Source organism: Diprion similis, chromosome 5, assembly GCF_021155765.1.
Source record: "Diprion similis isolate iyDipSimi1 chromosome 5, iyDipSimi1.1, whole genome shotgun sequence".
NCBI lineage: Eukaryota > Metazoa > Arthropoda > Insecta > Hymenoptera > Diprionidae > Diprion > Diprion similis.
Window position 1 is genome coordinate 3,189,208 of NC_060109.1, and position 18,501 is coordinate 3,207,708.

The 18,501-nt window shown below is 35.1% G+C and overlaps 2 protein-coding genes and 1 long non-coding RNA gene across 5 annotated transcripts in view; 2 read left to right on the plus strand and 1 right to left on the minus strand.

Annotated features, from left to right (window-relative positions):
* Positions 1 to 248: 248 nt before the first annotated feature.
* LOC124406321 lies at positions 249 to 3,185 on the plus strand. The gene is made up of 2 exons (XR_006929207.1): positions 249 to 1,642; positions 2,954 to 3,185. It is a non-coding gene; the product is annotated as an uncharacterized LOC124406321 (long non-coding RNA).
* On the minus strand, positions 1,785 to 10,685 carry LOC124406319 (protein ROP). 2 transcript variants are annotated; one of them, XM_046881707.1, is made up of 11 exons: positions 10,605 to 10,685; positions 7,617 to 7,913; positions 6,725 to 6,828; positions 5,872 to 6,020; positions 5,572 to 5,787; positions 5,335 to 5,436; positions 5,046 to 5,253; positions 4,329 to 4,577; positions 3,677 to 3,864; positions 3,443 to 3,597; positions 1,785 to 3,199 (listed from the first exon to the last, which is right to left on the minus strand). In XM_046881707.1, exons 1-11 carry the CDS (start codon positions 10,630 to 10,632, stop codon positions 3,138 to 3,140), a joined length of 1,758 nt encoding a protein of 585 aa, XP_046737663.1. In that variant the 5' UTR covers positions 10,633 to 10,685; the 3' UTR covers positions 1,785 to 3,137. The 2 variants fall into 2 exon arrangements, with proteins under 2 accessions (XP_046737663.1, XP_046737661.1); XM_046881705.1 differs by lacking the exon at positions 6,725 to 6,828 and adding an exon at positions 7,085 to 7,188.
* A 1,647-nt stretch (positions 10,686 to 12,332) lies between these two features.
* Positions 12,333 to 18,501, plus strand: part of LOC124406318 (ras GTPase-activating protein raskol) — a 202,141-nt gene continuing 195,972 nt past the window's right edge. For both annotated transcript variants that reach the window (XM_046881701.1, XM_046881702.1), the window contains exons 1-2: positions 12,333 to 12,601; positions 12,649 to 12,785. In XM_046881701.1, coding sequence (XP_046737657.1) covers positions 12,737 to 12,785 — 49 coding nt within the window. In that variant the 5' untranslated portion in view covers positions 12,333 to 12,601; positions 12,649 to 12,736. The remainder of the gene's footprint in view (positions 12,602 to 12,648; positions 12,786 to 18,501) is intronic.

An 18,501-nucleotide genomic window follows, 5' to 3' on the forward strand; every position in this document is an offset into this window, starting at 1 on the left:
GATGTGACGCAAGGCTAAATTTAAATGTATATATAGAAAAAAAATTGCAAGAAGAAACTAACCTTTACACAATTTAACCCAAGCTATACTGATATTAGATACCTAAGTTTAACATTTTTTATATATATGGCAGGATGGCACAGTTTTTTGGATGGGTATACCCATCAGCTAGAACAAGAATTTGACAATTTTTTAAAAACCTCGGTTATTATGTTATGTTAAACTTAGGTATCTAAATCTCAGTATAGCTTCGGTTAAATTGTGTAAAGGTTAGTTTCTTCTTGCAATTTTTTTTCTATATATACGTTTAAATTTAGCCTTGCGTCACATCGCAAGCTGTTTATAACTTTTCATTCGTTCCGCAGATGAATTAATAAATATCAGTCCTGGAGATGACTCAAATCCAGAGTCGAAACGTTGACATCAAATTGGTTGTTGTTAATTAAAAGACCTACATATCCAAGAATTCATTTTACATTAATACAAGGAGGTCAAGACTATTTTATATATATTGAACAATGCAGTAGCAGAAACTCAACATTTTGTTAAAACGTGAATGTTTAAGTTCATTCAAAAATCCGCCATTTATATATTTAATTTCCAACAGTAGTGTATAATACGTATAGGTATATTGCTGGAATTTAGAAGCTCAGAGATTTATTTGAGAAAATTTGTATGCGTGTAAATAATTATACTTTAAAGTACGGAGAAATCGGGTGAGTAACGATTCGGAGTCCGATCTTACATATAAATATTATTAAACATATAATATTATATTCTTGTACAAATTGACCTGATGACGTATACGCAGAATGTTAACGCAGAGTTTTAGGTTTCATCGCGAGTCGACAGGTCTCAGAAAATATACCATTGTAACAACATTTGCGAATAGTTATACTATAAATAGTTATAGTTACGCCATGTACATCTAATAATTACTTTACTGCCACCACAAGAAAAATTCTCTGTACCTGATCCGACGTGATATAAAATTCATGTTAACAAATCGTAACCTGATTGTTGTTTATTTAAAATTAGACTCTTAAAAAAGATCGATTAAAATAGTCAGTAGATCGGAGATTATCGATGCCACGGATCAGACTGATAGGCGCCACACTAAGAGCAACCAAGGATGCATGCCGATGCGCAGAGTGCCAAAGCCGCAAGTCCACGGACATTCATATGCGCGCTTTGCGCAGCCGCAGTTCTGTCCACAAGAAATTGATTCTGTTTCATTCAGCTTGTTGTTAGATGTAGATTTAAAAATTGATTCACTTTGTACTCATTCTAACACCATCGATGACATTTCAAGTTCATTCATGTTCGTTCCATTCGAAGATTTCTCTTCTCGATTTCATAGTATTCGTTCATACCGTTTTGACAATTTTGCCATCAAACGAAAAATAACGCAAAATGGCAAAAACTAGAAGTCAATTATATTTAAAAAATCACTATTTTAAATTATAATTTCATTACGAAGGGATTAAATACCGATCACGAGTGAATAACGCCGTAGTTCATTTGATGATGACATGTATAGGCCTTTATAAGCAGAACACTTCATTTAGCATACAGCTAGATACATAGGTATATATTATATTATATATATTATATAATTTATATATATATATATATATATATTGTGAATTTAATAATGATAACAATGATAATAGTAATAATAATAATAATAATAATATTTTAATACATATATTAAAAATTATCTTAAGTAACGGATAATATTACACTGACTGATCGTGAACACCAATTATATATATAAATATATATATATAAATGTGTGTGTATAACACGCATTATATACTTGAACATTTTTGAAATCTATACAATTTATTTTCATTTATTTTAAAATATAGGTATAATATAATGAATAATTTAGTACATGCCGTAATTCGTAGTATAATTTGATCGTAAGTTTCAATATATTATTGAATTATCGTTATTATTCACAAAACAGCGGCGAGTGATTTATACAGCTTTAGGTGCAACTCGTGATTGTTATATACGGCGATCAAAGTAAACATACATGAGGAAACACAGATTTCTATTCTTCTAGAACCTACGTGTAGCACCGGTACTATTATTCACTTAAGCTAAATACATAATTGAAGTCATCGCGGACTATAGTTTGCCAGGTAGAAGGTATTAATTGATTATCTTCATCGATGGCGAAAACAGGGCTGTTGTATGTTGTTCTCGAGCTACGTAACGCAAAACCGCGACTGGACAAGTTCGGTAAGTACAATCAATCTACGTATTTTTGACGCAACATTGTTAATAATTATTAGAGAGAATCTGATTCGCGTTAGAACCGCTAAAGGGTTCAACAAATTGTCTCTTACAAATATACTCGATAATATTAAACTGAAAATCGTTCGATATACGTATACAAAATAATTAAGTTTAAAGTCATTAAATAAATTAAAAATAATAACGATATGAAATTCACGATTGACGATAATTTTGAGAAAAATAATTCGCAAGTCAATAACGGAAAATTAGAGAAAATTGAAAGAAAAATGTACACAGTTACATCATCATTTTATCACTAATATTTTTCTTACACGCAGGTTTTCTTACTCACATTCGACGAAATTTTAAAGTAGCGGATGATTTTATGGTTAAACATAGTATATTGCTTGGAAATGTATGTACTACATCATATACACATACTTCATATATGAACACTACGTCGCTATCAGCATTATCAACGCATAAATCTTGAACGAATTGTCCACCATACAGGCACTTAATTTTGGGTATAAATTATTTCTCTCTGATATTCTTTCTTTCGCTTTCTATTTCTTTTCCTTTTTTCCTATTCATTTATTGGCTAAATGTCTAAAACTAATCTTTGTTATCTTTTAGAAGGTTCAGGCATAATTATCATACTTCGTCGTATACCATTGCTACAGTGTATACGTGCATATACATATAGTATATAAGACAGGACCCGCTAATACATATATATGAATTGACACGAAGAATTCATTATAATTCTTATCTATGGTTGATAATACTGACAAAAACCAAGGCTATGAATACTAACTGCAGGTTCATCAAAGAATCTTTGCGTAACGTTGAATGCAGGAATGTAATGTTATTCTTTAAACGATCAGTCATTACACATGCAGCTTACTCAAATCCATCAGGAAAGATTTTGGTGTGATTATGTGCGAAGAACCTGTAACAAAAATCGGATACGTTTAGGGAAATCTTGAATTAGAAACACTTCAGGAGCTCGAAGTGAAAACATGCTAAATCGAAATTCAGACCCCTGAACTGCAAGAATCAATATGTCGTTTAACTTAAATATCATCCGGGCACAGCATGTTTTCAACTTTTTGCTGCTTCTGCCAGTTCTTTAAATTAGTTCACTTTCAAAAAGGCACTTTTGTAAGTAATAAACTAATTCGTCTTGTCTTACCGATAATGACTTCCCAATTTTTCAATGCATTCGTTACTTCGTATGCGCATCGGATTTCCGAGAAGCAAACGCCACCGACGATAAATATTATCATTCTGGGTACGTTCTTGATTGTTTGTTGACCCTTATCCTTGTGCCAATGTCCATAGCGGGCGCTGAAAATGTTGAGACGAAATTTAGACTCTGCGAGTGCGGAAAATTACTCTAAAAGATGGATAAGTTTTCTGTGTTTACCTAGTCGGTGCGTGATATCCGGAGCTTGCTGCCCGTCCTGCTAAAAACGGGAAGTGCTTGCTGTCCAGTTTATCTTCGATACAGTCCTCCATTACATCCTTGATAATTGGAGTCCAACGGCTCATCTGGTAGGTTTGTTCGGTTATTCTTTCTTTACGAGTTATGGTGTACATCTTTTTGCGGTTACCCTGTAGAACGCAATTTTTACATTAGATGTAAACAAGTCATCTTATCGGTAATGGAGTTGATTAAAAAAATGACTACACACCAAAGTAATCGGAGGAAAATTTTACTAGGGACAGCATTAAGGTTTGCGAGCAATATGTGACACAGCCCTGCACAGCACCGAGTGAAAGCAAACTAAAACTTTATGCAACTGTAGTTTAACTGACTTGTAGTAAGAATTATATTATGCGTTGTGCAATGCGCGCAGGCCTTTTGAGTTTAAGCTTAACAAGAAAAAAACCTTTTTCGGTGAACTTGAAACATTGTGGAGTTAAATTGAACGAGTTTACCGAATTTTGGACCCGTTTTTATGCATAACGTAACACTTATTCATATTTTTGGTCTCATTTTTTTAGTCAGCTAGTCTCCTTCTCACAGCTCTAATCACTTCCAGTGAATTTAACGGAAAATAGATACTTTCACTTACTTCTACGACAACGTTGATGCCAAGATTCGCCATATTGACGATGGTCTGTTTGTCGTCTGGTGATATTTGCGCGTGGTGAACAAGACGGTTCAAATTCTCCTCTGTAATGCCGTTCTTGCTGATAACGTAAAGGGCTATTATACGCAATTTGTCTGTGTTATCGACAGTTTGATCGAGTAAAATTGGCGTAATATTACGCATGTGATCCTTTATGCGCTCTCCTTCTGCATCCGTTCCCATTGCCAAGTCCTGCAAAGTATGAAGATAAATTTTTCAATCTTATCAAGGAAATTTATCGCTACAATTGTCCTCCTGACGTTGTTTCATCCCAAAATCGCGTGAGATCGTTTAGCATTACGATAAAACAATTCGACTGATGTTGCGGTGAAAATTTTTTGACAGTCACTAGATTCCTTGAGATTCAGATCTCAATTATTCAAGGTACTGTAATATTCATTGTTGTCTTGATCTTCCAGCTAACTTGTTTTCGATCTGAAATAAAGGGCGAATTTAATTCTATGCAAATTATGTGACAATGATTGGCAATGCAGCTGAAATAAGAGAATGGGATGCATCGTCACATAATTTGTGTAGAATAGAAGTAGCATTTTGATTTAGATCAAGTTAGCCGAAAGGTCGAGGCATTATTGAATATTATTGTACGAATAGAGAATGTCAATTGTTTTTGGAATGCAATGATACAAATAATACGCGTACCTGTTCAACTTTGCAAAGCTTATCGACGTTTCCCTGATAACGTTTCATACAGTCTTCGGCAAGATGTAAATGCGTCGCGTATTTGCTGAGCTCTTTTTGGTACTGTGGCATTTTCTTAATCATCTGCGAAAGATCTCTCATGCTTTGCTTGTCCCCCTGTGGCATCCTCTTAGATTCCGTAAACTTCTTCAAGTTCTTTGTTACATTTCTGGGTGAAACAAAACACTAAATTCATGTATATTCGGAAGCAAGGCGTATAAATATGCTACAAAAACTTATGGACACTCACTGGGATACGACAGCTATGTGCTGATGCCGCAGATCGACCCATAACTCATCGTTTTCATCAAGTAAAACTTCCTTCTCAGCCTGTCCAGCGGATGCTTCGTACCTAATTCAGTAATAAACATGATTAGCAAGTCGTCGATTCAAATTGACTGAAAATGAATTAGAAAAATAAAAAAATAAAACGGTACGACGTGGATAGTAATCTACGATAATTGTTAAAACAGATTGTAAGACGTACTTGTAGACATCATTCTCTATCTCTAGTAAATCATAGGCCATAGCCTGTAGAGTAAGTTCGTGTAGAAGTGGAGAGACACAGTCGAATCCTCTATCGAGAATAAGAAGCTGAGACCTCGCCTTTTCTGGTCCCTCGCCCATCGTCGGCTCGTCAGCTTTGTAGGCATCGAGTTTCTGTTGGACCATTTGCGCCAGTTCGACGTTGCGGTCAAAGTCGCTGTAAGTCAAGAAGTAAAAATTGTATCAACACTTTGGCAGATAGTTTCGAAACGATGTTGTGCACTAGATTATTGTTACACACCTTCTATATCTTACAGACGGATATTCCCCAAGAGTAGCGCACAGCGTTGCAATTTGTTCAGCGATTCTCTCCATGTTAGCATTTCGCAAGTTTATAAATGAAGGATTGTAACTACAGGAAAACGTTTCAGGGGAATCCAACGAGAATACCTGCAAGCCGTTAATTGTTAAATTAGATGTTATAGATAGAGTCACACTTGATGAAGCAAAGCAATAGTAATTTACTTATGGTATGACTAGCAAAGATAATCAATTCAACAGATACATACGGACTGCATTTTAACTACACATGAATCATTCAGACAGAGTGTCCAGTTCGAGTGACGAGGTTCAATTAGAACAAGTTCATTACAAACGGTTTAAATTTCTTACAAGATTTTACATTTGTGTAAAAACTTTTACGAGATTCGTTGAGATTTCTTTGCGAAATTGAACACCCTGAGATGTCCAGGCTTTCCAAATTGCTGAGCACTCTGATTGTAAATGAGTAGGGTTTCGGAATACCGTTGACTAATGATTAAGCACATGCGCATGCAATGAAGAACAAGAATAAATAGAATCAAAGAAAAAGAAGTAGAAGAATAGCAATGGTTAGAAGGAAGGTTGATTTGTTGACCATTGACCCGCTTGAAAGAAATAATTGTAAGCCATACTATTCTTTTAGATGAAAATAAAGACAAGATGATGCATCATGAGTTTGAAAAGAGCAAGAATCGTAAATTTGTAATAACAAATGAAGTCTATTCTAATTTGGTGGACGCTACACTTAAATTATAATGCGTTCATCAGAAGGATTATTTACAGTTTTTGTTCTAATTTGTTTAAAAAAAAATTCTTCTGCAAATATTCTTCACCTGCGATTCATATGGCAGGAACGCGATGTTGATCTCTTTCAGGGTTTTTATCTTTTTAGCAGCTAGAGACTTGCAGAGTTCATTGAACAGCTCCTCCGGGCAAACTGGGCAAGTGCAGGCACAAATCGACAGCAAGCGAAAAAGTTAATTCAATGGCAACATCTGGTTCGTGTATCATTTGATAAGGATAGGACATGGTCGAACTGTGAAGGGCTTTGGGGAGGCAGGAATAGCAACAAGTCATGATCTCGGTTGTGTTCAATAATCCGATAATATTAAATTTGTGATTAGTGTGCCCCAATACCACGAAATACGAGTAAGAAAGAAGAATTATCATTTACTATACAAATAATAAGTTACCTGCTCCTCATACGGTATGAATGCAATGTTGATCTCTTTAAGTGTCTTTATAAATTTAGCAACCATCGACTGAGACAATTCTTTGAACAACTCATCATCGCACGCTGAAAATAAACAAGCTAAAATTCTAACTGAAACTAAAACTAGTAACAGAATTAAACAATGAGACATTTCTTAACAATTTCACGTTTTTCAGCAAAGGATTTCAAGGATTTCAACTAGATGGAAAGAAATACTGAAAACTTGAATTTGAAACCGGTACTCTAAACCTTTATAATGGAACTTAATCGAGCTTGAAAGAATTCAAAGTTAATTCCCAGATTGCAGAATACTCAAGAGGTCAAACAGACGCTGCACGTGTAAATGTACGCATAAATGAAACGATTAAAAATTAAACAAACAAGACAATAAAATCGATGTTTTTTGGGTGAGTTTAAATCAAACGAGGAGGAGTGTCTTGTGTATGACGATCAGTTTATCACGTCCGAGTGAATCTGTGCCTGGCGATGATGTCACAAGGAAATTATCATACCTTCGGTAAAGTAAACATGGGCACTCTTGTACATTGTTCTTGTCGGATTATTGAAGTCCTCCATGAGTTTTTGAACGGATGGATTGCACGGTGTGATCAGATAGATAGCCTCCATAGTCGGCAGGGGCTCTCTCTTCTTGTTGATGTCCTCGACCAATGTTATTCCTTGCGCGCTGATGTCGTGCATTTTGCAACATGCCGACACCATCCTCATTGCCAGCTGATCGACGACCAGTATTCTCCATTCTACGCCACCTGCTGTTTTCTTTTTCTGTTTGATGACTTCATTCATAATCTCTGAAAGACATTCATCAGTTTTACGTGAGATCGTATATTCTTCCATCATCGTGTTTCTTACATCAGTTTTTGCTTTGACATAGTATTAAATTAAGTACGAACAGTTGAGTTTGAATGTAACAGGAATTTTGTCCTCATTGCAAGTCGTCCGATACAAATTATGTATCTTAAGTCCCGATTAATAGAACTTGATGGAAAACTTGAATTTTCAGTTTAGTGCTACAATGGTAAGTTTTTGGGGGTGAATAACATCTAATTAGCTACTTGAGACTTGATTTTAATTCACAATTTCATTTTTTATTGAAACACTTTTCTCAATATACATAGTTTCAAAAAAATTGTTGTGATCCCATCGATTCTAAACTATGAGTAAAGCTCTGATAAATTATGAGTCCATATACAATTCCTTGGTATTTGAATAGCGTTTGAATACATATGATGAAATACATAATCGCGCCTGTGTGTGGGTTGTATGATATTTATACAGTCACCAGAAAATCAATGACGATTGATATGAAAAGGAATATAAGCTCCGTCGGTGATGGAAAGAAAATGAAGCAATTGTTATTATAATTTGATTTGAAAAACTTTATGCAATGGAATTATGTACCGAAATGGATTATTGGAACAATTATATCGATAGAAAATTGTATAGGTATGCGATTTGGCCATTACCCTAAAATACAAGTAATTGAGAGAACCTATTTCAGTGAAAAAGTGAGAAAATAATTTCAGAATGACCAATGACTTAGGATTATAAAATTCTCTGTTTTTCTAGATTTCTTTATATTAAAAATCTCAATTTTCTAAATAGATCTAGACTTTTAAAATTCAAATTTGGAACGAAAAAATGTGATCAATATTTACAAATTACATTTTCTATGTATTTTCAGATCTTCGTAATTCACTTATATACATAAATTTTTTATTCAAAACTAAATTACATGAATATACAGATATACCAAGTATTTCGTTAAAACTTTAGCATTTGTATCAACATAAAATTTCAGTGTTTCCAAAATTTTGTCACAACTCCGAAATATTTCCAAGTAAAATGAATCCTTTTTTGTTTCTCGTCATTTCCAGGAATTTTTCCTATCATATAATAACGAACGGTTTTCCAATACAAGCGTATTCGTAATGTAACGTAACATCTAATTTCAGAAAGTAAAATTGTAAAGGTAAAACAAAAATCCCTGATGCACCGAATTTTCCAGATAGAGTGGCAGTCCTAAATTCTCTTTACAAACTCGATTCTTTCTTTCTTTTCTAATTAATTTTTGGGCAATTGTTGTTCATTTTTATTAAAAAATAACAAAACAATAATTCCACGTAGTTTTTTTTCCTAATCGTTTCTTTAGTAAAATATTGGCGAAAAATAGATCGCAAGAGATCCGCGGGATCAATTTCAATTCCCAATATCTGACTTCCGTTTTCAAACAGGTGCGCAAAAGCAAAGCTAAGCGCTAACGGGATTATCGGAACACGAGGAGCCCGCGTTCGTCGGTTGACCTCCCGGTGCTCTTGTAATCTTCGACGGTCTCGTATTGATCCACCCCTGGAACCAATGACGTCACGCCAACCGAAACGACCCCTTAAACTCGCGCCGACGCATCGGAGCAAAATCAGACGTTGACGTCTGCACAGCGTTTTCCCGTTTCTATATTTTTGCAGATTTTTTTTTTGTTTTTGTTTTATGTCGTTTCCGGTATAAGCTTTTCCGATCGAATAATAAACGAATGTTTCTTTTTTATGCAAAAATACTCGATCCACTTCAGTCATATTCGAATTATTTTTGAAAACAAAATATAAAACGTAACTTCAAATTTTAACCGGGAAATGAAAACAAATGAAGACCGATTACGACTAGTACGCATTCTGGGGATAAATAAACGATGTGTACACTAATTACAGATTCCCTAGTTGTCGACCAATAGAAAAACAGGAAAACTAGGTAAATTACAATTAGTGTTCGATTTTTCCTTAAGTCGAATTCGTCGTTATACTCAAGTGTCAGACGTTAAATATTACGTCTTCGTTTCCTCTTATTTCACGCTACGGTCAAGGTATCTTTAAAATTGAATTAGCCGGTGTTATTTACATGAATAAGTTATGCGCGAATGAGCGATTCGAATCGTAAAAGCCGAAGGCGATTATAGTCAACATAGTTTCGACGACTTCAGAACGTGTGAAAAACTCGAAGCGAACCTGTTAGAGCAGACCGCTTATATCACGAAGCGAATTTTGTATTGCGTATTGTAATATTTTATTTTGTGTCATTGCATAGCTGTTCTTATCGAGATGAGTCACGGCGATTTTCTCGGAGATCAAGTCAGAACGCGACGAGGTAAGGAAACAGCTAGCGAGAGAGAGAGAGCAAGCGAGCGAGAAAGAAGACATGGAACTGCCTGTGAAACTCGACGAGTCCCACATAAACACGGAACGAAGAGACGCGTCGTGTTTTCCGAAATTTGACGTATCGCGGTACCTTCGACCGGGTAAAACGATGGGGAAATCGTCGAGGGATATCCGCCCACGTATCTACGACTTGTTTGTCATGCTCACGGGACGAGAATTTGTCGGGAAATAGCACGAATCAAGTGACCCGGGTTTGCCCTAGACTCCTCGGTGATTTTCCGCTAATTTCTACACCCCGTTAATCAGTAATAAGAAATTTATTTCTCTACTCACTCTGACCGACTTGTGCCTTGAGCGCCATTTTGACAGTTGTGAGCTTCTCGAGGTTCTCACTAGGCGGCGCTCGAAATGGCGGAGGAGGTCAAGTTGTGACTAACGTATCGCCTCTCGACTTGTAGCGATTCTACGTGTAATTTGTGCGTCGCGTCGGCGATAATCGAAACGGAACAAAACAAACGACTGTATAGAGACGAAAAAGTAATCTTATGTAACTCTTCAGCTTTCGTTCACAAATTAATTAAATATAAATGTATAGATGTGGAAATTTTATTTAAATCGACACATCGAAACGTTTTCCTCAGTTTTAGTTTAAAATTGAAAATGTCAAGCTGCAAGTATTTAAATTTAGTCATAAAATGGAACACAAGATGCGTACCATAAAGATGTATGTACAGTTTTACTTGTAATGGAGATATATCTTGTTAATACTAGTTCAAAACTGTTTGAAATAAAAAAATGCAACATGGCGTTGAAACTATTTTGAATATCACCCTACCCTGCCGATTGTCAATGCGGAGTAAAACAAACTACTGACGAGATAAGAAAATCATTATACTCATTATGCGATTCAATTCCATCTGAAGGCGGGTGTTCTGAAAATCTACGATTTCAATGGAGAAATTCTTTTCCACCCACAAATTCGGAAATATTTCTTGTACGAATATTTATGAATACCCCAATAATTGGGGTGTAATGACAACTTGAACCCGAAGAATCATACATGTATGATTGCCTTTGAAATTTAAATGCGTAGTACCAACTGGAAACAGATTTTTCGATATCAATAAAAAAGTGACTATCTGCGATGGTTTTTTCTTGTTCATGACGTAACCGCACAGTGACACGATAAAATCGAATTTCGTATTATTATTGCGTAAAATCAATAACCGAGTTCAAATATTATTTCTTTATACGGTGAATTATGAGAAAATGACTCCTGTTTTTAGTAATGAAACTGTTTGGGTCTGATTAAGTGAAATTGATTAGTTTCACTATGTCGAAATCATGAATACAATAAATTTATTTTTACGCAGTTTACAAATTGGAGATGCACTAGAGATGCACTTTAGACGAACTTCAAATCTGTGTAACCAGCGTTTATTGGATATCGATGCTTCATTTTAAATCGCTTGAGAATGATTACAAAAGTAAAGTAGGTGTGTTAGATTTCACTATACGATGACTTATTTTATTCAGAGAACTGTTAACGAGAAATCTATTGCAGCACTTCGTTCTTACCACGTTGACAAATGACGTTAAACATTTAATTTTAGGACATTGCATGGTTATCGATAGTGATAAAAAAATCGAATTCCTGAAAAAAAAATAGTCCATTGAATAAAATGAGACATCCTGAAGTAAAATTCAACAAATCTACTGAAATCTTAACAGTTTTGATGCGATTTAAAACAAAACAACGACATGTCCAAGCTTTCGTAGGCAACCCTCCTTTACTGCCTTTCCATGAGAATTATCTGTGATTGAATAAATAAAATATGTAACTCAAAGCGAGCGTGTTGACGATCTGGCAATATAGTCGGAGAAAACCATTTGACATAATATACGATCGATTAATTCGGTTACCGCGAGTCTACATTACCGACCGAGCAGCGGCTTGCGGGTGGGCAAATCGAGTGGAGCGCCGGTGTCAAGCGCCGTTCGCCTTTCGAGTTTCGGCTTTCGAGTCTTGGAAAGGCTCAGACCTCAGTTCTAGTGCCGCGTTCGGTGTGTTCGTATCGCCTGGACGAGTGTCTCGATATTTCGATCGCGTTGATGCAACCCGAAACATACGTGCGGTGTTTACGGGCTGACAGAAAAGCGAGCGTGGGTCAAGTGAAGTGAAACTGATTCGTCAGGTCGAGGCTATTTGATGAAAAAGTGAATAAAACCAATGAATCCAGACGAACGGAAGAGTTAACAGAAGAGAAAAAAGGAAATGCCGCTCGAGGAATTCCGCGACGTTGTTCTACCGTTTCTGGGTTTAGCTTCGTTCGCTCCGCGCATCGATAATTGTTATTATTGTTATTGTTGTTGTTGATGATAACAGGGTGTAGTAATGTGCTTAGTGTGATCGTCGACAGAAAGACGGGTAATTTGGATTCTCCCTGTCGTCGACTGTCAATGCCATGAAGCTGGAATATCCCTGTCGCGTTGAGGGCTGGCTCAATGTCTGCGGTGAGTGGCGAACCTGTCAATATAATTCCCTGCATGCACCCCTCGACTCAGCTGTTCGACGCGATAAAAACTTCTTCGCTTATTTCGTCCTATCTCCTTTTTTTCTTCTTTCGCTAGCTCGTCTTCGTTGTTTCGAATGCCTACTGCTGTTATTTGGTCACAGCTGATTAGAACTACTTAAATCGATACAGACGAAAAATTTTGACGGTTGAAACATCTGAAAATCGGTAATCTTCAAACCACGGAACGTCAATTGTTTGCAACTTCAGAGAGGTATTTCACGGTCTTTTTGAACGCGAACTCGTCTTTACTGTTTCGAATGTCTGCCGCTGTTATTTGATCATAATAAATGTAAATTAACGGTTGTAGTTGATTAGAACTATTTAAATCGATACAGACGAAAAGTTTTGACGGTTGAAACATCTGAAAATCGGAAATCTTCAAACCACGGAACGTCAATTGTTTGCAACTTCAGAGAGATCAACGTATTTCACGATCTTTATGAAATGCGAAGTGCGCCTATATTTTGTCTTATTTCGATTAAGTGTGCTTTATTCTGTTCACTAATCAATTATTTACAGATCGTCCAGTAGCAACAGTTTTTTTCCTCTAATTGCACAAGTCGACGAAGAAACAAAAGTTAAAATTTACGATTTTCAAATTTTTTGTCTATTACTTCCGCTCCTTTTTTCGAATCAATGTTTTCAGTTTTTTCAAAAAGTCGTAGATGTGCAGAAAATGATAAATATTTCGTACATCAAAATGCAATTATTGAACTTTTAAGTATGCACATATTGATATAACAGTTGTAATATTAATTTAGTGCTTGTTTAGCGTGTCAGTTTGGCGAGTTTTTCCCACTCCGTTATTCACTTGTCACGTTGTCCTTGGTCTTATTTCATTTCAGTCGTATCTCAATTTTTTCAATCCGAAGTTGTAATCCTTCATCTTGCTCTTACTTTTACTCTTTCCTATAGAGCTGGTTGGACATTAATGCGATATCTATCCGAATACACGTTACGCAATTTTTCGTTATCAGTGCATTACTAATCGCTGCAAATGTACGATCTATTATCTAGCGTGTTTTTATGAGATTGAAGTAAGCAACGTTAATGGAACGAAAAAGTGAAAAGAAAATCATGGTCGATAGTCTCTCCCAAAAAGGCACGAACTTGAATCTCAGTTGAAGAAGAGGAGAATTAAATTAAAAAGTTTGTAAATGCAACTTTCTGCTTTTCCAAGAAATTTTTTCGCCTTAAAAAACATTTGCATACTTTTAGTGTTTATGTTGTTTGTTTCGAAATAGCATTTACAGCTTCTTTTTTAATATTCCGTTTCATTTTTTCTTTGCAAAGAGGAGAACCATTTAAAATTCCTGCAAAACATTTAATTTGAGAATTTTCCGCTTCTTTTTCTCTTTTCCTTCTCTCTTACTGTGACTCTAAAGTCATTTCTGAAGTCAGTTGCGAGATCCGCAGCTCGAAAGAGGGAATTCGAAGAAAGGGAAAAATAGAGAGAGAAAAGCGTTATCAATATCGCGACGCCGCTCGACGAGGCGTCTTATCGCGGGTTCGACGTCAATCGTTTGCACTTCGATTCGATTCAGAATCGCAAAGTAGGTATGTATGTACGACGATGCACGTGCGACTTGACTTGCTGCTGCATCATCAGGCAAGTGCTTCTCAATATTCACGTCGCGTCGTTATCGCGACGGTAATAAGGGATTTGGGATTATCGGGATTATCGGGATTTCAGCGTTTCAAAGGATTCCGGGAAACCGTTCACCGCTTTTCCCCATTACTACTGCGATCGTGAGAAAAATACTTACTTTTCTTAGACTATCGATATTTCATCCAAAACGATTATAGTCTACATACTTTTATCTTCAATCGGCTCTCTATAATAAACATTTTTGTTTCCCATTAATTTTATCTATTGTCTATAAATATTTCTTTGCACTTAAATTTTATGTATTTCAAAAGATTAAACAAATTAGATTCTAAATTTGAATAGAAATACTGAAGAGAATTTCTTTGACTCGATATAATTATGGTCGAGTTTTATCTGAGAGATAACTGATTATAAATCATTTCATTAACGGTTTGTAAATGACGATATAATAATCGAAGAAGAATAATTCAAACGGTAATGCAAAAATTCAATTCGTTTGTAGGGTGAAATTATTTTCTACAAGAATTTTGAAATTAATTTATCAATCGAAATTGCATATTAATTAAACTCACTTACGCGAATTAACTGAATTAATTTGAATCGATGCAATTCGCTTATAGAAAAAGATATAAGACCCGAACCAAAGAGGGGGGGGGGGGGGGGGGGGGCTCAGATTGAAGTTTGCAACGTTATTGCAGTAATTCACCTTTGAAAAAAGTCGTTATTTTGCAACTTGGGGATTACTTAAAATTTACTAAACTGTTATAATTCATTTTATTAATACAGCATCAACAAACTCAGATTTTGTAAATTCAAATTCCTCGTCCATTCTAAAAATGTAAAGAAATAATATCTGTTTCAACGTTTCCATACATTAATTTTACTAACTTCAACCACTTAAAAAAAAAAAAAAAAAATCAACATTTACCCTGTAATAACTGATGCATATATAACAAGACTGATATTATCCGAAGTGTCTTTATATACAAAATTTCAACTAACATTATATGTAACACAAAATAATGAAATGAACATGTAAATGAAAAAAAAAAAAAAAAAAAAAAAAAATAAATAAATGAAGCACTAAAATTTTTAACAACTACTTTAATTACTTGCTTCGAATATCTCACAAAGTCGAATCGAGAGTCGCTCACCAAACGTTTTGGTGTTAGATATATATGTATATCCACAGCGTATTATATCACGTCCGCAGCAGCGGCTTGCCCCTCCCCCCCCCCCTCCCCCCCCCCCCTTCCCCTCACATCAACGAATTCCCAGAGAGTGTGTGACACGATGGCGGTCACGTGCCTCTTTATTGGGATACGCAGGAGACAAGCATCGCGTGTCCGTAACGTAATTAGTATTTAGAGGGGGACATCCCTGCCTGTCTATCCACCTACGTGTCTGTCTGCAGCTTATGGACAGGTAGAATGTTCCCGGTACACGTGACAAACCCTGGGCGCGCAGGTTGAATTTCCTGCAAGAAATTTGGGGAATTTTACAATACTCACTGGGTGTCAAATGCTTTTTATATATATATATATATTCTTGAATCCTGGAATTATTCTGAAAAACACAAAGTGCTCTTGAAGTTCTGGAACAGTTTGGGAATATTTGTAACACGTGGTCTTGAATGAGGTTAGATTTTGGCAGATATCTATAGAAAATTATAAGAAAACGAAATTAAGGTTCTAGAATTTTTTAATTAATTTTCAGCCAAACTTTGGGGGAAAATTCGTAATTCATAATCTTGCAGTTGGGTGGTTGATATTCGGTTAGTACGTCGTAGAGTAAAACGTACTTAAATATTTTTCAAAATGAAAAAAAAAAAAAAAAAAAAAAAAATTGAAGAGGCAATTTGAATATATAAAGAATGATGAATTTTTAGCGGTTGGAAATGAAATTGTAAATCAAAGGAAATTGAATATGATTGAAATATTTTTCGAAATGACGAAGAATCGATCGGGATTTAAATTGAGTAATTGGAAATCATTGAAAATCATTTACAATTAAAACGATTTCCTGTTTTTGATTTGCTATGATTTCCATTCATTAGTCAATATTTTTAGTGATTTATAATTATTTATGTTGATTTTTAATAACTTTCCAACATTCTAAATCATTTCTTAGGACATGGTTGTGGTTGTTTGTAGTTTTTTTTTACTGGAAATCATTGGAAATCACATAATATAACGCTCGAAAATTATTGTAAATTACTTGATAAGCTGGAAATCAAGGAATCTTATGTGACAAAGTGGAAATTAATCGAAATAAATCATCTGATTTGAAAATGATTTGAAATATACAAAATATTTTCTGATTTTTATTCAAATTCTTAGAAATTTGTTTTTATGTATTAGATGTGGACTTGGAACTAAATTTTACGAGATTCGAGTGAATTTCTTATGAGGTTGAAGTTCGCAACGTTAATGTGAATAACAATTCCATTTTAGGAATAATCGTTATTTCGCAACTTAGAAATTAGCCGAAATTCAGTAAACCGTATGTATAAATAAAGCAGAACGTACATTCATATTCATTTGTAAATTCAACTGTTTCGGTCATTTTGAATTTTCGAAATAGCAATTGTGTCTTTTCAATGTTTCGTCACGTTAACGTACTTAACGAACTTCAACCTTGTGACACAATTTTTAACAAGCTACGCATGACTCGCTAAAATTTATCATTATGCAATCGCTTGTGATTCGAAAAGTAATTATTTCAATTATTCTACCTCTGTTATAAATTATTTGAAATAGATTTTTAAAGTGAAAAACTTCCTCCATTGTGGAAATAATCAATTTTCGATTACTTAAAAAATTAGTATCCTGCATATAAATATTGACATTCTGGTTTTAGATTCATACATTTTCATAGTGATCAGAATTTGCTCAATTTTTTTTAAAGATTCTAACACTGCTCGTCGAATACGCATAATAATATTGCAAAGATAAGAGTTGCAGTAAAAATATTTTTCTCCAAACGATGGAAAGTAAAACCGAGCGAATCTTGCTTCGTAGCCGCGACGTTATCAGAGTAATCCAAATTTATCCCTCTGCTCATGTATAATATTATATTACAATAATTATGTAATCGAGAAATGCGTTAACGTTTATTTTTGTCCTGAATGTTGTTTTAATATACGATGTAGGAATGTCTTCTTATTTATTATCATAGTTTGCGATTCTTTCATTGTTACGATACCCTTACACATGTATGTGAATATGTATATACATATATATACGTATCATAGAAACCAGATACTGAATTTTCACGAACTCTGAACCCCGTGTATTATTATATTCACATATATAACATGATGTTGCATCTACTATAGAAACTATGATAAGAATCAATTTGGTAAAAATTTTGCATTTCTTTTGTAAACTTTTTATTATTCCAAAAAAGTTTTTCTTTCGTCATACATTGTACGGTTTATTTTACATTCGAGTTGCATATATTTTTCCTCGTATATGTACCGAGTACCAGTACTGGAAATCATGTAATGAAATTATTTTGCAAATTTCGAATACACAGTAATTATATGTCGACTTCATTTTTCTTGCCGGCGATGTTATGAACAGTTTGAAAGGGTGTGCTTGGAATATACTTTTTACGGCATGGGCATTTAAAAGGCTACTTTTTGTGGCAATTTTCGTTCCGTAAAGTGACGCTTTACACGGCAGCGAACAAAGTTGCAGAATAAAGTCTTTATTCGGCAGTTTTGATGCGCAGTTCGAAGTGCGCATCCCAAACTGCCGAATAAAGTAGCTTCGTCGAACAGATCGCGACATAACCTCACTCTTCGTTTTGCTTTTCAATGCCCATACCGTAAAAAATATTGTATCTGGCATGCCAGCAAACCGTTTTTTGGCTCAGATAATTTCAGTACTCGCTTCCGGCTCGCCTTCAGCTCGTCCTGAAATCTTTATCCTTACCAAAAAAAAAAAAAAAAAACAGGCGGCTTACAGGCATGCCACATAAATAGTTATTCGTTCACCTCGACTGCAACTCGATATTCCCCATAAATACGAAATCCGGACTG

What these genes read in the sequence shown, in the direction of transcription:
- LOC124406319 (XM_046881707.1), bottom strand. Translation starts at nt 10,632, where the DNA reads ATGGCGCTCAAGGCACAAGTCGGTCAGA. An exon ending in ATAGAGAATGATGTCTACAA is followed by an intron (nt 5,437 to 5,571) that starts GTACGTCTTACA and finishes TTACTGAATTAG; the next exon opens with GTACGAAGCATCCGCTGGAC. An exon ending in GCATCAACGTTGTCGTAGAA is followed by an intron (nt 3,865 to 4,328) that starts GTAAGTGAAAGT and finishes TGCGTTCTACAG; the next exon opens with GGTAACCGCAAAAAGATGTA.